Genomic DNA, 22,437 nt, shown 5'->3' with positions numbered 1-22,437 from the left:
AAGTTGAAATGAATGAAAACTGTACTGTGCTATGGAATACTAACAAAATGGTTACTTTGGACACAGTGTGAATGCAGTAGTCATGTTGGGTTTTCTGCTTCTGGAGAAGTCCTGTTCAAATTCCTCTTGAACTGCTCAGGGCTGGAAAAAGATCTATGCCAGAAAACGAACTCATTGCTAACAAGCAGTGTCAGCAATTGATTCTGTGCAGTTTTAGCTGCACAAGGTTGAAACGCAATCATAGACTACTGTGATGGAATTGGAGTTGCTCTGTGAATACTGCACATTGGCCTGGTTATTGTGATGATATAATTATATCGGGTTACATCAACAGGTCTTCAGACGCCTCTGAGGATGTTAAGCCTGCCTAGGTTACCTAAAGATAGGAGATACATCCTTTTATCTCATGCTTTGTTTTTACTTCTTCTGTTTCTCAGGGCTTATTATTTCACATTGCAGGGTTTATTCTTAACACTTTTTGAGGGTTTTTTTATGTAGCTGTCCAAAAATCGGGTTTTCCAGGGGCTTTCTTTGTATATACCGTAATGAATAATCTCTTTGTAATGTTCCCAAGTGCTCTTTAATGTAGTGCTGTTTGAAACAGCACTAGGTTAAAAAGCACTATAGAAACTTTAGTGTGCACCAGCAGGATCTTAAACTGACCCATAAATGCACAACTGCTCTGTGTAGACAAACCCTTGGATTCAACTAACCATTGCTGGTGTCTTCATTCTGGTGTTTTGTTGGATAAACATTTGTCTTTTGTATTGATGGTGTTTGTTGGTTACAACTGAAAATTTGAAGCTCTAAGAATAAGCAATTCCTTTTCTTTTTATTGATGTCATTTACTGCGACTTCCTCACTGCCACGATCCCATTACCACCAGTATGTCACGGTTACAGGGCTAGCTCCACTTCTGTCCCTCTGAGTGTACATCTGCTGATATTAGGTCTTGTGCCTTTACCTATCCCATGGTGGAATCATGCAGTTCTCCCACTCTTAGACTGGGCCCTGGACTACACCTACACTGCAATTAAACACCCGTGGCTGGCCCATGTCAGCTGACTCCAGCTCAGGCTGTGGGACTGTAAAATTATGGTGTAGGCTCTCAGGCCAGGGCTGGGACCCAGGATCTCAGATTCTCCTCCATTGCAGGGTCCCAGAGCTCAGACTCCAGCCTGAGCCTGAATGTCTACACTGCAATTTTATAACCCTGAAGCCTGAACCCTGTGAGTCTGAGTCAGCTGACATGTGCCAGCTGTGGGTATTTAATTGCAGTGTAGGCATACCCTGTGTATCCACCATTCTTGCCCAGCATGTCTGAACCTATTTTGTTTTTGTTTTTTTGTTTTGTTTTTTTCCCGTTTGAGGAGTCTGTGGTCAGTGATATACAATGAAAAAAGGACCTTCTTAAAACCATAAGGAATTATTTATTTATAGGAACAACGCATAAGAGAAAAGATTCTAAAACATGAAGTCTATACATGTCTATTTTACCTGAAGTCTTACCATTTTCTGATGGTAACCTGGACAGAGCTAACTTCTTCAGACACCACAGCAGGTACCTATGTCTTAGTCTGGTTCCCCCAAACAACTCTCCCCTCTTTAGAGAGAGACACTGTGACGGGATCCTTAGGTTGCAGCCTGGGACTGTGGGACCACTGTGCCCCCTTAACTCTCTCCAGCCTGGGCTGTCTCTCACAGTGCTTTGCTAGTGACAAGAAGCAAGCCCCTCCAGGTGCTGTGATCACTCAGCACAACAGCATGCGGAGCCCCACACTCTGCTAGATTGCATGAATACTCCCCAGAGTCACTCATGAATCACACAGAGAAAGGCATCAGAGCCAAATCCCCCCAGGACTATACTACAGGAATATACCATCTTGCACTGCTCAAGATGAGCAGTGCAGATTTTATTAATTGGTTCACCACTTCAGCAATGGAAAGTGGACATACACCAGGCTTTGCAAAACGTGAGCAGATTTGCCACACACGTCATACAAACTCACTGGTAAAAATAAACAGTAAAACAAATTTATTGACTATAAAAGTTAGATTTTAAGTGCTATTAAGTGATAGGCAAAAAGTCAGAGTTACCGGTAGTTACCAAAAGAAATAAAATATAAGCACACAGTCTAAACTCTCAACCCTATTAGACTGGGCAACATCTCAATTAAGCAATTTTTCTCACCCCACTGGGTACTGCAGTCCTTAATATACAGGTTTGTTCCTTAAACTTGGGCCAATTTCCTTTGTTGGAGTCTTTTCTTCTCAGTGTCTTAGTTGCTTTCATCATAGGTGGGGGCAGGAGAAGAGCTCCACATGTAGCTGCCGTGTCTGTTTCATACCCTCAGTCCATGTGCTTGGAAAACACAAGTCCAGGCATGCTGAGTCTCCAGGCAAGGCTGAGCAATTCCCCTGGTGTGGCCTCATGCAGGTGAATCATTTCATTGAAGCTCCCTTGCTGGACAATGGTTATTGATGGGTTGATTGATACTCCACCCAGGTGTTGGTTACTTTCCTTGCTGTTGCCTCTGGGGAGCTAATATCTGGCTGACTCCCCAGCTTACAGCATGTCTTAGTGACAACCATACAACACAATTCTCACAACTTCATATGTATTAATGATATACATATATAGATAAAGAAATGATTTTCAGCAGATCATAACCTTTCCCCTGATACCTTACAAGGCATGCTTTAGACGTAAGATCCCGATAATATAAAAATGAGGAATATGGGGGTTACAGCACGGTCCCTCAAGGTCTAGAACATTACACACACACGTTTGAATCTGCCATAATCGTTTTGTTCTTCTGTGTTCTCAGACATTGGGCCCTTCTGGTAGGATCAGCAGGAGGTCAAGCCAGAGTCCTCAGAGCCACTGTCTCATAACAACCCTCAGGTGTATGCTGAGGGGAGGTTTACCTTGAGTTATTTTTTTCCTTTCTTGTTTGTTTTTTCCTTACAGTCCTGTTGATTTAACCCCTACAGTAGAAATTCCAATAACCAGGCCAACATGTAGTATTAACAAATTATTACAGAACAGCTCCAATTCCATCACAACTACAACAGGCCACGTTTAGCACAATTTCAGAAAAACATGCCTCATGGGAGCAAGTCCTAAACATACCTCTCTGACATTGGCATGGATGAACACCACTTATCCTGGCCTATGCATGCAGTTAAACTATACGTAGCTGACATCTTTTGCCAGACGTGTAGTTTTTAATATTGTAAACCAATCCTTTGATGTTTTTCAACATGCTGCTGCATCCATGCATTTCTGGCCTTTGGTATGAGAAGGGATAAATTTGGGTCTGGGCATAGCATAATCAGAAATCTAGAAGGTAAAGCTACTGGAATAGAGTTAGCTTGTTGCTATAGTCCATGCTCTTGTCTTTGCAGTTGTCATACCATTGTATAATCAATATGCATTATTGTCACACACATATATAAAATTTAAATCAGAAGGTTAATATGGGCAGGAAAAAATTAAATGGAAAATCTTTTTGAAAGAATAGCATTGGAAATTTAAGTCTTCTTTCTGTGTAGATAGAGCTTGGACACCAGCAGTGCATGCTTCATTAATGTTCCCCCATCCTCTTATGGAGGATCATATGTGAGCGAGAGCAGATACTTAAGTCTCCATGTCCAATCAGTCCTTGACCTCTCTTCTGATTCTACAAACAAGCCTGCCTGTCAGCCACTTCCAATTCAAATGCAGTTTCAGTGATATGAGCATTTAATGTTCATTGGGAACTAGAAAGAGACAACATAAATAATTTCATATGGATTATAATTTTTTCTGTGCTCGTGTTGTAAAAATCTGAGGCTGATTTTGTATTTGAATACCTTTTTTACAGTTATCTTAAATTTCATTATACTACAGAAAATGACTTTATATATACATTGCACCCTTCTTGCCCACTAGGTCTTACAAGGATGTTCAAGCAATCAGGTAGGTTCAAAGCCTCTTCATACTAATTCAAGGGTGTATTTTATTATTTGCTCTCTGCCAGTGTTCAGATGCAGCGTGCCTTAATGAGCACAGAATGTAACTCTAAATCATTTACACACTATGCCATCCCACTACATATGTTAGGAATTATGATTCTGTGGTATGCAAGGCAGCGTGTAACTTTGTCTGTAGATTTATATGGACAAAAGATTGTAGAAAGAATAAAGTGAATAGTAGTGTCTAATTTCCTGTGTAACATGCTTTTTTGAGTGTGTGATTTAAATTGGCTACCTGTGATACCAGATGTTATATCCTGTTGAAGTTTATCTAAGGGCATGTCTAGATGGTGCCTTAGTCCGTGCAGGCTCAGGTGTAAATTCTAACATGCACTAGTATGTTGCACACTAACTGGCCCATGTGCACCCTGCTGGTGTGGAGTAAAATTTCTCTAGTGTCCATTAAAGTAGTGCTGTTTGAAATGGGACTACATTAGCATGCAGTAGGGAACTTTTAATGTTTTCTAGCAAGGTCCACAAAGGCTAGTTACTGTACAACAACTGGTGTGCAATAGAATTTACATCTCAGCTGGTGTGGATTAAGGCACCATGTAGGCCGGGCTGGCCAACCTGAGCCTGAGGAGGAGCCAGAATTTACCAGTGTACATTGCCAAAGAGCCACAGTAATACATCAGCAGCCCCCACCCCCCATCAGCTTCCCTCCCAGTGCCTCCTGCCCACCGGCAGCCTGCCAATCAGTGCCTCCCCCTCTCTCCCCACACCTCCCTATCACTTGTTTTGTGGTGTGCAGGAGGCTTGGGGTTGGGGGAAGAAGGGGTGGAGTGGGGGCAGGGCCTGTGGCAAAGTCTGAGATTGAGCAGTGAGCACCTCCTGGCACATTGGAAAGTTGGTGCCTGTAGCTCCAGCCCCGGAGTCAGTGCCTATACAAGGAGCCACATATTAACTTCTGAAGAGCCGCATGTGGCTCTGGAGCCACAAGTTGGCCACCCCTGAGGTAGGCAATCCTTAAAATGTTCACAGCAGAATGTGGTACAAAGTACCATGAATTTCTCTCTTTAAAAGCATACTCTTTGCATATGTCTAATATTATACTTAGAGTGAATATGCCACTGCCTACTTGAGATTAATATTGAGCTTGTAATACTAGAACAAGGGGTTGCAAATAGTGGTGGGAATTCAGATAACTGGGCAGAGACATGAGGGAAGTTGCAATCCCTGCCCCTTCTGGCAGGTACCCTGTCTAATCCAGTCCCTGCTTCTCCCTACCTCAGGGAAGTCAGGTCTGTCTTAGCTCTACTGAGTCTACCCTCACGCACGCAGTGCGTGAGCCAGTGCTGCTAGGAATTGAGTTCTTGGCAACTCTCCTGTGCTCTGACTTCCCATGTGCCAAGCTGCAACATCATTTGGCCTGGCTGCCCCCTTCTGTCTGTAGGAAGAGACACTCAAGCCAAATATAAGTGGCATTCTGACCATGCAGCCAGAGTGATGCTCCAGGTGATTTTGGCAGCATCCGTATTGATTTAGTACAGGACCTCTGCTTAAAAGTGGCCAGGCCATGACCTGTGGAACTTTGAATAAGTGAAAAAAAGAACATTTGTTGGGGTGGAGGGGAAAAGTGGACATTCCTCCCTCCAGCCCACTGTAATCAGCCCTCTTGGTTGCCAGTGAAATTGAAAAGCAAAAAAGAAGAAACTGCTTTTTATGCCACATACTTACTCTGTGGAACTCAAGGTCACAACATATAATTGAGGATAAGAGCTTAGAGTGCTTCAAAAAGGATTAGATGGATAATCAAAATACCCAAAACCACATAACATGAACATTAGGGATATAAACTCTTATAGTTTTAGGGCACAAGTCCAACAACTTTAATTAAAACTTCTTACAGGCAAGTTATTCCATAATTGTCTATTATGTTACTTCTTGCACTTTCCCTGATACTTTGTACTAGCCATTATGGGTTATATATTGTTAGCTTAGATCACTGGTTCTCAATCTGTGGTCTGTGAACAACTAACAATCCATGCAGCACTTGCTGGTGGACTGAAAAGAGCTGGCTTGTCACTTGTGCTTGCTCTCCTTCCAGCTGCTAAAATATTTTAAAAGTAACACACTAAAGGCTTTCCTAATTGCTTCACTGCGTGGTGCTTTAGGTGCCAATGGGACAGCAGGTGGGTCATGTTATAAACAGGAAGAGAGACAATCTCATGGCATAAGTAGATTCATGAGACTATCTTTCTATTAAGATATTGTTCTCATTAGAAGCACATCTGAGAACCCCGAGCTAGGTAGGTCATTGGTCTGATTTTCATATGGCACTTTCTGTGTTCTCCAAAAAGAGAAGACTTGGAATAATTTCATTCCTGGTATTAAATAAATAAATAAAATAAAATACATGTCTTTCGAAATTGTTTTCATCACTCCAAAGATGATGTGCAAAACACTAGTCAAAGCAGTGGGTTAATATAATCTCCTACCACAAGATGGAGACAGGAAATAAAGCAAAACTTTGTGACATCACTGTTTAGTGAGTGGAATTCCTAGCTTGAGAACTGTTGCCTCATTTCTGTCGTCCATCAGATGAAGATCATGTGACTTGATGAAATAAGAGAGTTGTGTTTTAGGGCCTAGTCTTACAGGCCTTACTCAGGCAAAATTTCCATTGAATTCAATGGGAATTTCACTTGAGGAGATCATCAGGACTGTCCCATTTCATTCTTTAACAAATACTTTTCTAAAATTGCCTGGTTATTGGGTACTAGAGTTTTATGTAACTCGTTGAGTGCTGTAGCAGAACCAGTAGGCAGTGACTGAGATGTAGTCGTGCACGTAACACAAATATGTAGGGACAAAATTAGGCCAAGGCACAAAACAAGATCAAACTAACTAGAGACATAAAGGATAACAAGAAAACATTCTACAGATACATTAGAAGCAAGTGGAAGATCAAGACAGGGTAGGCCCCTTACTCAATGAGGGGTGGGGAAACAATAACAGAAAATGTGGAAACGGCAGAGGTGCTTAATGACCTTTGTTTCGGTTTTTACCAAAAAAGTTGTTGGAGGTTGGATGTCTAACATAGTGAATACCAGTGAAAATGAGGTAGAATCAGAAGAGGCTAAAATAGGTAAAGAACAGGTTAAAAATTACTTAGACACGTTAGATGTCTTCATGTCGCCAGGGCCTGATGGAATGCATTCTAGAAACTCAAGAGGCTGACTGAGGAGATATCTGAGCTATTAGCAATTATCTCTGAAAAATCATGGAAGATGGGAGAGATTCTAGAAGACTGGAAAAGGGCAAATATAGTGCCAATCTATAAAAAGGGAAATAAGGACAACCCGGGGAATTGCAGACCAGTCAGCTTAACTTCTGTGCCCGGAAAGATAATGGAGCAAATAATTAAGCAATCAGTTTGCAAACATCTAGAAGATGATAAGGTGATAAATAACAGTCAGCATGGATTTGTCAAGAAAAAAATCATGTCAAACCAACCTGACAGCTTTCTTTGACAGGGTAACAAGTCTTGTGGATGGGTGGGGAAGCAGTAGACATGGTATATTTTGACTTTTCGAAAGCTTTTGATACTGTCTCACATGACCTTCTCATAAACAAACTAGGGAAATGCAAGCTAGATGGAGCTACTATAAAGGTGGGTGCAAAACTGGTTCGAAAACCATTCCCAGAGAGTAGTTATCAGTGGTTCACAGTCAAGCTGAAACGGCATAACAAGTGGGGTCCCACAGGGATCAGTTCTGGGTCTGGTTCTGTTCAATATCTTCATCAGTGATTTAGATAGTGGCATAGAGGGTACACTTATAATTTTTTGCGGATGATACCAAGCTGGGAGGCGTTGCAAGTGCTTGGAAGATAGGATTAAAATTCAAAATGATCTGGACATACTGGAGAAATGGGTCTGAAGAAAACAGGATGAAATTCAATAAGGACAAATGCAAAGTACTCCATTTAGGAAGGAACAATAAGTTGCATGCATACAAAATGGGAAATGACTACTGTGGCAAACCCAGGCCAAATGGCTACAAATGGGGGGGGGGGGTAGGAATTAGTCCCAGGGGGGTTAAAAGGCTTCTCCCTATCCATTGAGGAGAGGCAGCTGTGAGACATTAGGTTCAGCTGGAACAAGGGTTACCAGGGAACTAATTTGGTTCAGCTGGCCCCAATTGCTGGTGACCTTTTTAAACCCTCCCTGGCAGGGAAACGGGGGGAGTGAGAGAAGCAGAGAAGCTGCCAGCAAATAGGTGCAGCAAGGCTCTGCCCTCTTCCAGCAAGGAAGACTGCACTCTGTCCCCAGAAGGGGAGAAAAACAGCAAGGGGCTGACTGAGAGGAGGATCAGCCAGACCCTGCGTGACTGGGAAGGTTTTTACTTTGCCCAAGCCTGTGTCCCCAAGGCAAAAAAGGACTGAGCCAGCTGGGGAGAAGCAGGTACTTTGCCACACTACCTAGGAAGGAGTACTGCGGAAAGGGATCTGTGGTGTCATAGTGGACCACAAGCTAAATTTGAGTCAAAAGTGTAAAGCTGTTGCAAAAAAAGAACATCATTCTGGGATATATTAGCAGGAGTGTTGTAAGCCAGACACAAGAAGTAATTCTTCCATTCTACTTTGCACTGATTAGGCCTCAGCTGGAGTATTGTGTCTAGTTCTGGACACCACATTTCAGAAAACGTGGACAAATTGGAGAAAGTCCAGAGAAGAGCAACAAAAATGATTAAAGGTCTAGAAAACATGACCTATGAGAGAAGATTGAAAAAATTGGGTTTGTTTAGTCTGGAAAAGAGAAGACTGAGGGGGGACATGATAATGGAACAGTTTTCAAGTACATAAAAGGTTGTTACTAGGAGGAGGGGGGGGAACATTGTTTTTTATAACCTCTGAGGATATGACAAGAAGCAAATGGGCTTAAATTGCAGCAAGGCAAGGTTAGGTTGGACATTAGGAAAAACTTTCTAACCTTCAGGGTGGGTAAGCACTGGAATAAATTGCCTAGGGAGGTTGTGGAATCTCCATCATTGGAGATTTTAAGAGCAGGTTAGACAAACACCTGTCAGGGATCTTCTATCGAGATAATACTTAGCCCTGCCATGAGTGCAGGGGACTGGACTAGATGATCTCTCAAGGTCCCTCCCAGTCCTATGATTCTATGTGCTGGCGGGGTCCAGCCCCACACATGGAAATTTTTTATAGTCCTATTTTATAGATACTAGCTACAATGAGCAGTAGGTGAAATAGTATAAAAAGTTTTTAGACAGACTAACTTTTGAGCTAAATATTAGCAGGCAGCATATAACATTAGCATTTAGTAACAAACAAGGGCTTTTGCTTTAGTATTGTTTACCACAATTTGTACTACCTTCATGAGATACATCCTTAAATTAGATGGGTGCGATGGCGGGCAGTGTTAGACCTTACACACAAGCTGCCTTGACGGTTTTCTCCTGTATAGAAGCTCTTCTAGGATCCCAGATACATATTCTTTTAAACTGTAAATTCCAGCAGCACTAAATAATAATATTGATAAAACCAAAATGTACATATTGGGTAACATGTTCAATCATGCCTAAGTGACTGCTTCTAAATCTCATTGAACGTCTGTGGGACTAAGGAGCCTAAGTCATGTTTGAAAATTGGTCTTAGGCTCCTAAGTCAGTTTTAGGTGCTTTTGAAAATCTTACTCATTGTAAACAAATTGGTAAACTCATTTCATCTCCTATCACTATATATGTGTAGTAGGTTATAAACCATGAAAGTTTGTTCTTAATCTTAATACATTTAAATAATGTGAGGAAACAGTCTGAAAAAGGGGTTAGAATCCTTACATTAAGGTTTATGAAATGGGACAATTGTCACAGTAAGCTAATGTTATGATCTACCATACTAACCTTGACTGAGTCCAGTAAAAGGTAAAGATGCTACTATTTTAGAATATAAAGCCATAATATTTCCAGGACAGATGTAAAGAAACTGCATTTTGTTGCCATTACAACTGTGTATGTATCAGAAAGCCAATTGTGCTTTGGGTCAAAAACCTGCTGTTTATATCAGGTCAATTCTTGCTAAGTATTCATGCTGGTAAAAATACATCACACATTATAAAATAGTATCTTGTTACTTTTCTTTCACGGGTTATTTTGTTTCAGAACAATTTTTTTATGTGCAATATTTTTTTCTAGCAGCGATATAAAGCCCTTTTCCCATAGGGGGAAAATAAGTAAAAATCAAGTAGGTAAGAGTGACATGAAAACAAAAGCAGCATTGAAAGTGTGGATTGGAGTTTACTATTGGTCTTCTAAGTCCCTTTTTCATAGTGTTCTGTAATAAAATACCTGTTTTCAGCTTACCTCCTAATAGAGAAAGAGACCTTATCCTCACTACTTCTCTCTGAATGTTAATCGTCTTTGTGCTTTGGCTGAGCATTGGTTTAGCTTATTCTCTGCTTCCTGTCTGGCTTTTTCTGGCCCTGTTTTTTGCATGCAGGTCGACAGCTTTCCTGGTCATCTTTATCCATCTGTGCTGCAAGCTGTCCCCCATCACCAGGTACAAGGCATAGTGTCTACACATATCATCATATATGTCTTGAGGGACTGTTTATTGATGTGACAGTACATGTTTTGTGTGTAATTCAGCTGGCTCAGCCCATTACCATTCATGTGCCTCCGTTTTCCCTGTTCGTTTCTCCAAATGTCTACCTTCACTTAAGTTCTTTGGTGTCCAGGTCTTGGCTATACTTGGTACAGATGGTCTTTTATAAAACTTAAGCAGCCATTACAAAATGACAGCAGACTTTTAACAAATTTAATAATCTACCTGACGATGGTTCAAATTACCTTTCAGCTTTCCTCTGGTTTTTGGTGAATCTGACTTTTTCTTTGGAGCTGGCACAGCAAGTAGAAAAAAGTAGCAGCCAGTGAGCAGGACTGGATATATATTGGCCATTGTGAATATTTTGTCTGGAGCTGGATTCATATATTAACAGAATCTAAACAGAATATTTAATACCAAAGAATACATAATTCTACCTAAACCTAATAAGTAGATATTTTCTTTCTCCTTTTCCCTTTCTTTCCTTCTTCCCTCATTTCTCTTTGTGTGTAAATAGAAGTTCTCTTTATCATCAGCCTCTTATTCCTCCCTGATTTGTTCAGTGGTGCCCCAATCCAGTGTGGGAGACATCAGATTGTCTTCAGTATAGCAAAGTGTGTGATGTCATAGACACTGGATTGGGACATCACAATGGAAGGTCTCTTCCGAACGACAGGGGAGGATTGTGAAATTTTCTTCCCTGTTGTCTCTGAAAGGGAATGGTGCAATTACCAAGCGTCATAGAACCATATAGAACAATTTACCAAAGGTCATGGTGGATTCTCCATCACTGACCATTTTAAAATCAAGATTGGGTGTTTTTCTAAAATATATGCTCTAGGAATAATTTTTTGGACTTGTATGAGCTGTGCTATACAGGAGGATAGACTAGGTGATCAATGTGGCCCCTCCTGGCCTTAGAAGCTATGGAAAAAGCCCACCCTTGTTTACCTTTTCCTGAGAGAGGGGTTTTTTGGGGAGGGATGATGTATTTAAGAATGACTCTGGCTGTTGAATGGAGATGTTGTCTCTGCTGTATTCATACTTTTTTATTGTGTTAATTGTAAATTTGGGATATGTCTTTTTTTCTAGCCTAGAAATTTGGAAGTTAATGTTTAAAGTATGATTAATAGATTAATTTTTGTAAATGCACCTGGATTCTTAAGCAATGGGTGACTGACTTTGATATATATATAAAGCATGAGACCTGAGAGAGGCTTGTCCAACATATATAATACACAAATTCATTGTTTAGTGATCAGCAGTGATGGGAAAAGATGTACAGTAAAAAGCTTAGATTTCTTTCTTTTTCCATTTTTTTTAAATAAAGTTTTTCATAGAATGTAGCAGCAGTAATTAAGGCCCACAGTTCAGACTATACACTGACATTTCTCATAGTATGCTTGCTGCACTGGATATTGTATGTTTTCAAATCATTATTCTTCCTAAAGTCATGCTCAGAGGAATACCTTGAATTCTTAAACTAAGATGCTACTTCTGCCATGGTTCCTTTATACTTTTGATAGCATTTGGAATGGAACTAAAAAAAAAAACACATCAAAATAACCCCCCCCCAAATAAAAAATCCCACATACAGTAGTTTGTGCTTGTAAGACCACTCTTGAGGAGCAAAACTGGTTAAAGTAAAATGAAATAGAGGATACAATTCCTCAAGATTGAGTTACAGCTGTTATGAGCTATCTATATTTGGTAGCTAGAGTTTACAACTTCGGATCTTATTCCTGGGTAGCATCACTATCACATGTTGAAGGTATTTTAATGTTTTATATTTCTTCAAAATTGAAGAATTATCATGAGTGATTCTGATGAGCTATTTAGTTGCTTAGAAGCTCATACTTCTTGACAGAAAATATTTTTATCCTTTTCTATTCTGACTTTTGATATTTTTCTTTGAGTGAACACTTACTTTGAAGTGAATTTTGGAAATCCACACAATAAAAAAGTCATCTTGCAATATAGCAAATTAATAATTTCTGAAAAGAGCATTTCTGGGCAAAAAGATCACTGTTCACAACTATTACAATCATCTTTACGATGTAAAATTTTTAATGCAGGTGATATGAAGTTTGAATTTATCACTGATAAAGTTTTGATTGTATAGAATGGAAAAACCTAAGGATTAGAGGGCTAATATATCAGCGAATTGGGTCACTTAGGACTTAACGTGGCAACAGTGTAAAATTGCTTTTAATGTTAGGGTGGATCATAATCAATCAATCAAATTGTGTCAGTGCTTGAGTCTCTGCAAAATCCATTCCTGTCCACTCTTTTATGTTATCAGTCTATCTCTTCTTCTCTTCCCCTGTACTCTCCCTTGGAAGATGATCTTGGATAGGCCAGATGATCTTGTTACATGTCTGTACTACTTCAGCTTGCACTTCCTCACGGTTGTCGGGAGATCTTCATATGACCCAGTACACTGGGTGATGATGTGGACTTCTTCCTTAATGACATGGTGGAAATAGGAGATGCCCAGGATTTTATGGAAGTTCAAATTCTGCTGTAAGGGTCCATGTCTTGCACACATACAGAAAAATGGAGATGACCAATGCGTGCAACAGTTTCAGTTTGGATTCTAGGGAGATGTTCTAATTCCTCCAAATTGGCTTTAGCTTTGCCACTGCTGCTGTTGTTTGCACAGTTCCTGCCAGAATTTCTGCCTTTGATCCTTCATCAGTGATGATTGCCCCCAAATACTTGAACTGTTTCACTGTCTCCAGCTCTTGTCCGCTGACAGTGATATGCGAGGTGATCCCATCATGTTTGTTTGTCATCAGTTTGGTTTTCTCTGCACTGATTTCCATGCCATATTTTGCAGAGGTTTCATCCAATCATTTCACAAGGTTGGCAAGTTCATCTTCACTGCCTGGCAGGCCATCAATGTAATCAGCGAACCAAAGACTTGAGAGTGTTTGCCCCCCAATGCTGAATGTGCATATGTGATCGTCTAGGGCATCAGTCATTATGCACTCCAAGTAGATGTTGAACAGTGTGGGTGAAAGAAGGCAGCCTTGCTGGACTCCATCAGTGGTGCAAAACCACTCTCCTATTGTGCCATTGATGAGAACTCCACTGCTGGCCTTGACATACAGTTGTTTAATGGTAAGAATAAGCTTATGACCAACACTGTACTACTTAATGGTTGCCCAGAGAGCTTCGTGCCATACTCTGTCAAACACTTTCTTGAAGTCAACAAAGACGTGGTAGATGTCCTACTGGTGTTGTAAGTACTTCTCACATAGAACACGAAGGTTGAAAATCTGTTCTGTGGTACTTCTTCCAGCACTAAAGCCAGCCTGTTCTTCAGCGATGATATTCTCCACTTGTGGCTTCAGTCTTTTCAATATGACTTTCAACATCACTGTGCTTTGATGGCTAATTAGGCTTATGGTTAGGTAATTTTGACACAATTGCAGGTTACCTTTCCTTGGCAGAGTGATGATTGGTGACTGTGTCCACGTGGAGGGCCACTCACCGGTCTGCCAGATCTTGTTGCAGATCTTGGTGAATACATCTATTACTATTTCTCCTCCGAATTTCATCAGTTTGGGTGGGATGTTGTCAATACCTGTAGCCTTTCCGTTCTTGAGTGATTTCACAGCTGTCTCCACTTCTTTGCACAGCATTGGAAAGTTGTCATCTTCTGAATCTGGGCTGTCTAGGACACTAGGATCTCTATTTGCCTAGTGAGATCAGTGAGAGCAGTAGTTTGTCCACCTGTTGATGATGTCCCTTTTTTCTGTAAGACTGTTCCCTTCTTTGTCTTGAATTGCATTAGCTTTGGTCCATCTTTTCTTTGTCAGACCTTTTACAACCTGGAAAGCTCATTTGCTATTTTTATTATTGATACTCTTCAATTTTAGAACGTTGTTTTTCAATCCATATTTCCTTGGCCACCTTCATTCCTTTCTTGATCTTTCTGCCAATTGCTCTGTATTTATCAGCTCCCTCAGTGCTGTTCTTGTCTCTCTTGAGTTCTCTTCTAATGTCACACATTTGTAGTATTTAATTTGTGACCCATGGTTTTGTCTTCTTACGGTGTTTCCCAAGGATGGCCATTGCTGCCTCATTCATTACAGCATTGAAATTGTTGATCATTGCTTCTATGACTTCCTCTAGAGCAAGCAGCGGGGCAAATTTTCTGCTGATCATTGCTTGGAATGACTTTGCAATGTTTCGGTATCTGATTCTTTCTAAGTCAAACTTGGTTCTGGTGAACTTTGGCCTGACGATTTTCCTTAGCTGCAGCCAAAAGTTTAGCATCACAAGGTCATGATCACTTCCAATGTCAGCATTGGGGAAGCTTGTTTTAACTCTGTTAATCCCAGAACGAAATCAGTTTTTCACCATGATGTAGTCAATCTGGCTGTGATGTAGACTATGAGGTGCGTGCCACGTTGATTGTCTGGATGCTTAATGTGCTCCTAATGTGTCTGCAAGAACCAGATTGTTATAGCTGGCAAACTCCAAAAGTCTCAATCCTTTCTCATTGGTTACCGCATTACAGAAAGGGCCACAATAATCTCGCCAATCTGCCTGTGTTCACTTTAGCATTCCAATCTCCCTGTACAATCAGAATATCTTTCTTGTGTACCTTATCAATGATATCTTGGAGTTGATTGTAAAAATCTTCAATTTGCTCATCATCGTAGTCTATTGTAGGGATGTAGACTTGTACCATTGTGATATTAAACGGTGCTGCCTTTAGATGGATGGAAATAAGCCTGCTGGATATTGGGCAGCATCCTAATACTGAATTCTTGATATCTTTATGCACAAGAAATCCTATGCCATTGACATGTTTGTCCTCTCCACTGTAATAGAGTGCATGGCCTTCTTCCGTTAGTGCCTCTCCAAAGTTCTTCCATCTGACCTCAGAGATTCCTAGGAGGTGCCAGGTGTATTGTTCCATTTCATACGTGAGTTCTTTCAACCTCCCTATTTGTCTCAATGTCCTTACATTCCATGTGGCTATGGTGATATCTATTCCACAGGTCCTCTTTGTTGGGGTTACAGCAGTAGCATACTTGTCGTGTCCGCCCTGGTGGGAGATGGATAGGGCGGTCATTATTAACCTGAGCTGCGACCAATCCGGTATGGACATGGTTGACTTGCTCATCATATGGTGTGTCTTGGGCAAATTTCTAATCTGGCGGAGCCCAGCCCCCTTTTAGTTGCCTCTTACAACATGCAGGAGGAGTAGTGGTCCTATTCTGTCCCCAGACCCCCAGGGAAAATGTTAGGGTTACAAGGATAAAAAACGGAATTGTCTAGCAGTGGCTTAATATTTTACAGAATGCTAACCTGCACTGCCTGACTCTGAATGAATTGAATGCCTCTGATAGAAAAGAGTGCTGTTTTGTCTGAGAGCATTAGGAAACCATATAATATAACTGCTAAATGTCATGAGCCTCATAATAATGCTTCCCACTGACCCACTCAGAACAGGGAGGGTCTAGTTTCTCCCAGTGAGAGGCTTGAACCAAATTCACACTGATTCTTGTTGATGAGAGAACTGTTCTTGGATACAACACTAGGCCCTACCAGCACCTGGAGAAATTGCTTCCCCCTTGGCATCTGGTGGGTATAGGCAGTGGGAATAAATTATGCTTGGAAACGATTTGCACTTTGCCGTTATGGGGTGAAGAGCTATTGCTCAGAAATGGAATTCATGTTAAAATATCATCTGGTGATATGATGCAGCTAGTAATTATATAAGTTGTGGCACCCTAAAGAGAGTCAGAAGGCAGAGAGCAGGTTACTGTATTATACTCCCTGAGCAAGAACTTTTCTTTTAACCTGAGGGAGCTACAGCTTGAGTGCTTTTTCTGACTGAAATCTAGAAGCATACAGGGAGAAAGGCAATCTGTAACATAGATATGCCCCAGATGCCTATGGTTTTATATATGAAGATGAACACCTTGAACTCAACCAAAAAAAAACTTATTAGAAGCTGTTCAGATTACAGAGCAGAGTGCAACGTGCTCCCTGCATCAAAGCACAGTTTAATAAACAGGCACCAGTATTCTGCACTAACTTCAGCTTCCAAGTGGTCCTAACAGATAGTACGCAAAGTTAGTTTAATTTTGAGCTGAGAAGATTGTGAATAATCAAAGAAAAGTCTGCATTGAAAATAAAACGTTGGACACTTCTTATTCAATGCAGAAGGAAGAAAGCATTTCTGGCCACAGTTACTACCTGTATATCCAGCCATCTCTTAAATCTCTGGTTGAACTGTCGTCCCTTCTTTGGCATTTCAGTAGGAATACCCAAGGGTGTGGGGTGGGGTGCTAACAGAACAGTTCTTCCCTTGAATACACTTAGGCCATGACTTACCCTCCCTTTGATAGACTATTTCAAATTCTAATAGCTTTTTGTGAGGAGAAACCCTTCCTTATATCAAGGCCAAACCTCACCCTCTGTCTGTGGCCACAGGTGATGCTGCTTCTGTGGGGGTCTGAAAACGTCTAATCCTAAATACTTGTGTGATTCCTTAAGATATTTCATACATTGCAGCATCTGTCAGTTGCTTTTTCTTAAGACCGTGATCAGTGAATGGAATCTTTGCTTATAGAAATGTGGCTCGTCAGAACAAGTGCAAAATTGACAGGTCACATTCTATAGAGCTCCTGTGGAACAGCCACAGCAGTAATGCTAGAAGGGAACAGGAGTTCTATTTCCAGTGTCAGAAATCTTTTGTTTTTCCCTAAAAACATAGTTTAAAGTAGCTCTGGTTAACTGCAGGTCTGAGTCAGATGTAAGTCAAATTATTTTCCAGTTTTCTGTCCTGCTAGCAATGTTCAGTTATGCCATTTTAGAACTCTATTGTCCAGGCCTTCATTTTCACTCCTTGTATATGTACTATGGATTTTCCATTCCTCAGCGTTGATGTGAAATACATTAGTGTTTAGCTTGAAGATAGGCCAACCAACTGGTGCCATAGGATGAACCTGAGACTCTGACAACTTTAATTTTCTAAGTGGACCTTCCTTTCTCATTTCTTGTCACTTTAAATCAATTACATTCATAAGCAGTGATGAATTAATGTTTCACTTTGCTTTCTTCTGGACAGTCACTTATTTTTCTTTGGTGGTATGCATATGGTGGTTCTTGGTTGAATCAAATTGTTTCTTCATGGCAATGTTTTCCAAGTTAGTCCCTTGTATTTAGATCTGCTCTCGGTTGTTTGTATCAAGTTTTCTAGAAGCATCAACATTAAAATATGCAGAAGAGAACTTTCATAGAACCTGATTGGATCACTAGCAGCTTTGACAAATTTTGTTGTTTCAGATCAAAATGATTTAAGTAAACTTATATATGTCCATAGATATTTTCAATGTTTTTTGCATGAAATAAATGAAGCAATGTCTACTGTATTGTTTTAAAGACAAACCGTTGATGAATATCCAAAGAATTGTACGCCTGATTTTTTCAGAGGTGCTGAGCTCTTGCAACTCCCATTTATTTGAATTGCAGGTGAAAGTCAGGCCCTATGTTTGATTGAAATGAACATTGGGTAGTAGTGCTTTTTAAAGTGTTAACTAGTCTAAATTCTTAATATATATTATTTTGCAGTTACAAGGTTAGCTGCACCTCCGTCCCCTTTGAGGTCTCTCTGAGTGCACTCCCTCCAGTGCCAGGCTTCATACCTTTACCTATCCCAGCAAGGAATTTTGCAGTTCTCCACTCTTAGACCTGGAGACTGTACTGCTACTCTAGCACCATTGATTTAATATGGGGTTGAGTGAGGGACCATGGGAAGTGGTTATAGGAAGTGGAGGGCAGAGACAGATTCTGAACTGGGGATGTAGGAGAGAGAAGCCATCTTGCAAGTTTTTTCTTTGTGGATAGTGTTTCTTTCCTCCTAATCCTGGTGGGAAGATTTTGTCTTTGGCCCAATATCTTTGTTCTATTTCCTGGTTCCAAGTTCCCTTTGTGAGCTGTCAGCTGGGAGCACAGAGGATCAAGGACTTTTAAGGTTCCTTTCTGACCGGCTGCAACTTTTTCTGGCAACCTGTCACCACTCCCCACCCATAGCTCAGGGAAGCACAGTGCATGCTCATGGTCTTCACAGCATCCAATGCTTACAGAGTTGAGTGGCTGTGTAAGCAGTATGCGTTTGCCACTGAGTGATGATTCCCTCTTCAAGGTTTTCGTAATATTCAGTGGCTGTGAAGCCTGGCACTTGGGAGCCTCCTGGGCCCAGTTCTTGGCTCATAGAGAACCTGGATGTAGTGGAATACTATTTATTGTGAAATAAATCAAAGTCCCCAATTGTTTTCATTCATTGCAGTGTCCAAATTGCAGTTCTTCATATAGTGAACTTCCACTTAGAACAAAAGTTGGTCTTCAGGAAAAAAACACGCTTAACTGTAAGAGTGTCCCTGTGTGTTTGTTCTCTCTGTGTATGTACCACATCATATATGTACATTTGTATTTTTGCATGTGGCTTATATGTGTGTAATAATTATCAAAACAATTCATTGTGTCTGCTCTAAAAATGTAGTGTCTTACGATGGGACTTTTTTTTTTTAAATCGACTATGGAAATTCATGGGTGGAGGAAAAAAATTGAAGATGCTGCCTCCCTAACATACTGTGCTCTTTCTAAATTATTTGTCTAGTGAGAAGGCGCTTAGAAGGGAACAGCAATGAAATGTCACAGGACAACAGCTTCATCGATGACATAGACCTCATATCAGAGGAGTCACCACTGCCTGCTGTATCTGATGTGGCACAGTAAGTGGAATAATGGCTTTTACTGGATAATATAAACATCAGCTAATGGTGAGGGAAAATGCTATATACTGAATAGAAGTTTTTGATTTTTTAAAAAAATGCACTTGTAGTTAGCTTTAAGCTAAGAGCTGTTACTCAGTATAATGTATTGGGACAGAAAGGCTGCTCTTTAAGCCATGGTTTGGAGACTTGGTGTTTTTGGTTTGTGACTTCATCTTTTGCGTCCATTAAAAACGTTTCCTGAGACTGATTCTCAAAGACAGGTTAAGCCTCCGCAGACTTCTGAATGGGTCTGCTCTCCAAAATCTCCTGAATGCATTTAAACTTCATTGTAGGTGATAATGAAACACTTGTGTGTGGACGTAACCTGAAAGGAAGGAAACTATTGTTGAAAGGACAATTGAAGTGAAATGTTTGCCTCCAAGAGTAAATGCACTTGTGAGATGTTACCCCAAAGGTAGTGTAGACACTTACAGCTATGTTCATAAAGGAATTATGTGGATATACTTAACAGGGAAACAGTGCTTTCAAGAATTAGAGGGTAGAATAATTAATGCAGTTCTGATTGTCACTGGGTAGGACTTGAAGAGCATGTCTACACTCAGCGTCCATTGCAGGGGTGTTGATTTAGTGAAATTGTTTGTCATATCGCTTACCTTTTTGGTTTCACAAGTACATGCATCAATACTGTTCGATAGAACCATACCGCACGTTGGCAACTCTGTAGCAGTGAATTCAGGGACTCTGAAACATCTGTCCTATAATGCTCAAGTCTCTTGCTGAGTGTAGCGAGTTTGGGGATAACTTTCAAACTTGGGGCAGCACATTGGCAGTTGTAGCTGGCACTGACTGAACCAGTGAAGCTGTGATGTTTGTAGCTTTGTGTTAAGCTGAAGCGAAACTAATGTAATCTATACTTATTTAGCCAGACCTCAGCAAAAGGCCTCATCCTAGGTGCTGCAACCAATACTATGATTAAAAACTCTTCTGATGGCAGTGGTGTGGGGCCAAAAGGCACATCACAAGAGGTGCACTCTCAAGGCATTCTAAGCAATGTCTTTTTTTAATTACTTTTTCTCTAGTGTAGACAGAGCAGAAGGAACCTCAAATTTTGTCTGGCAGTGTGTAGTGCTTTTACTTGTATGTTCCTCTCAGGGATAAGGATGTGTTGGTTTTTCATCTGAGAAATACATGAAGAATAAATCTTGCTTCTTAGTATGTGAGTGTGTTAAACTAAAAAATGATGGCTGGTTTTAATGTCAAATGTGAAAACTACCCTGTCTTCACATTTGGAAAGGAAAGTATGAAAGTGGCTTAGTGAGGAAGTTTGATGATTGAACCTTCAGAGTATGACAAGTAGATGACTGGAAAATAAGGTTACATTGACAAATTACAACTTCACTGCAAAAAATATAAACTCTGGTACTCCATGTGCAAATGACTCTTGCATTTGAGTTTTCTTCTTCAAAGTACGGGGGGTGGGGTGCAAAGGGCTAAAAGCCCTATTTTGTGAGTTAGATACAGTGAGATTACATTCCAGCTGCCATTGGGTGCAGAACAATGTTGTTATTCCCAGCACAATGCTGTACATATTTGTCAGTCTAATGTCATGTATTGCCTAGTAAAATTCTAAAGAATGGTGAAGTACTGATAAAAGAATGATACAATGAGCTAATAAGATTTGCTGTATTGTTGCTCCATTGCATTCCATAGCTGATATATATATATACTGCAGAAGATGTACATGACACATCGGTTCACAGAAAAGATGGAATTCCAGTTGAAAATATTTTTCTGGGTAAGGCAGAGCTGTTAAAGGACTTCTATTGCAAGGCTGGGATTTGCCTCTTACTAAAACACTTGGTGTGACACTACAATTAGATTTGGCTCCTTCAAGAGGAGAAATCCTTTCCCAGCAACCACCTTTAAATCTTCAGTATGAGTTGCGCGTATTGCTTTCAAATCACTAATTGTAGGAGTGTAAAGCTTGATCTATGAGCATGCGAGACAGATGTTGGAGTAGATGGCCTTGAAATGAAATGAAATGTTATGGTTTTTTTCGGGGGGAGAACCTGTTAGCGTTTTATGTTGTACACAGGTTTAATGCTGGGATTGAATGTTTTCATATTTTTTACAAATATTTAAGTGAAAAACAGCATTAGTTAGCTGAAATTTGGCAGTTAGATAAATCCATTGCGTATCTGTTGTAAATCAGATGGAATAAAGATATCAAAAAAGTTTGGTACATTAGCTTTTTTCCATCCCACAGATAATGAACAACAACATCACAGTAAAAACTGTTTTAAAGAGAGACAGGGCTGTAAGAATGCTGCTAGTTGCTGCTATTACCTGCTTTCCATGCCTTATTTGTGTACTCCCAGCTCTAGCAGCTAACTCTTGAATTTAGCACACATTTAATGAAGCCCTTACAGTTTAACTGGGGATGTTCTAAATTTTAAAGAGGCACTCGTTGTTTAAGTCGGTTTTTTTAAATAGCCATATGGAGCTCCACAGCAAACAAAAGTTTTGTGGATTTAGTCAATAATAAAGATGGTGAATTGCATGGTAACTTACAGTTAAGAGGTAAGATTTGAATTCCTGGTCCCCTCTTTCCCAGTTCAGGGAATTTTTCTAAGCTTTAGAGGTATATGGTGAAAATCTCCACGCTTTGCCCACTGGAAGTGAATGGCATTCGCCCTGCAGCAGATTTGTTAGATTAAAATGGAATGGGTTTACCTTTTGTGACTAAAAAGTTATACTCTCAATGTGCAACTGATATTCTATGAAACAGCACAGGAAAAGCAACCATGTGCCAAAGAACAGGTTCCAGAGGGTTTTATATTGCTTGCAAATGGATGCAAACAGAGACAATCCAGTGGGGAGGAGGAAGGGTAGGACATCACCAAAGCAATTCATTTTTCATCAAATCAAAATTGCTCAGTTTCTATTCTGTGTTTTTAGTTTCTGCTGGTTCAGTAAGATTTGGATAAAATAAAGGTTTAAAGTACCTGTGATACAGAGTTCGGTTTTAACAACTTTAACTATGGTGAAACTACTGCTGATACAAGAGCAGCATGAGAGTCATTAGTACTTGAGTAGC

General features: G+C 40.4%; 1 protein-coding gene across 1 annotated transcript in view; it reads left to right on the top strand.

Annotated features, from left to right (window-relative positions):
• The window catches only part of LOC123354280 (potassium voltage-gated channel subfamily KQT member 1-like), an 824,442-nt gene that overhangs the window by 194,422 nt on the left and 607,583 nt on the right, over nt 1-22,437 (top strand). Inside the window, exon 16 of the mRNA XM_044996134.1 lies at nt 19,223-19,337. Within this exon, the coding sequence (XP_044852069.1) occupies nt 19,223-19,337 (115 nt within the window). The remainder of the gene's footprint in view (nt 1-19,222; nt 19,338-22,437) is intronic.

This window comes from Mauremys mutica, chromosome 1, assembly GCF_020497125.1.
Source record: "Mauremys mutica isolate MM-2020 ecotype Southern chromosome 1, ASM2049712v1, whole genome shotgun sequence".
NCBI classification, from domain to species: domain Eukaryota; kingdom Metazoa; phylum Chordata; order Testudines; family Geoemydidae; genus Mauremys; species Mauremys mutica.
Note: the sequence above shows the minus strand (reverse complement) of the source record. Positions and strands in the feature narration are given on the sequence as shown.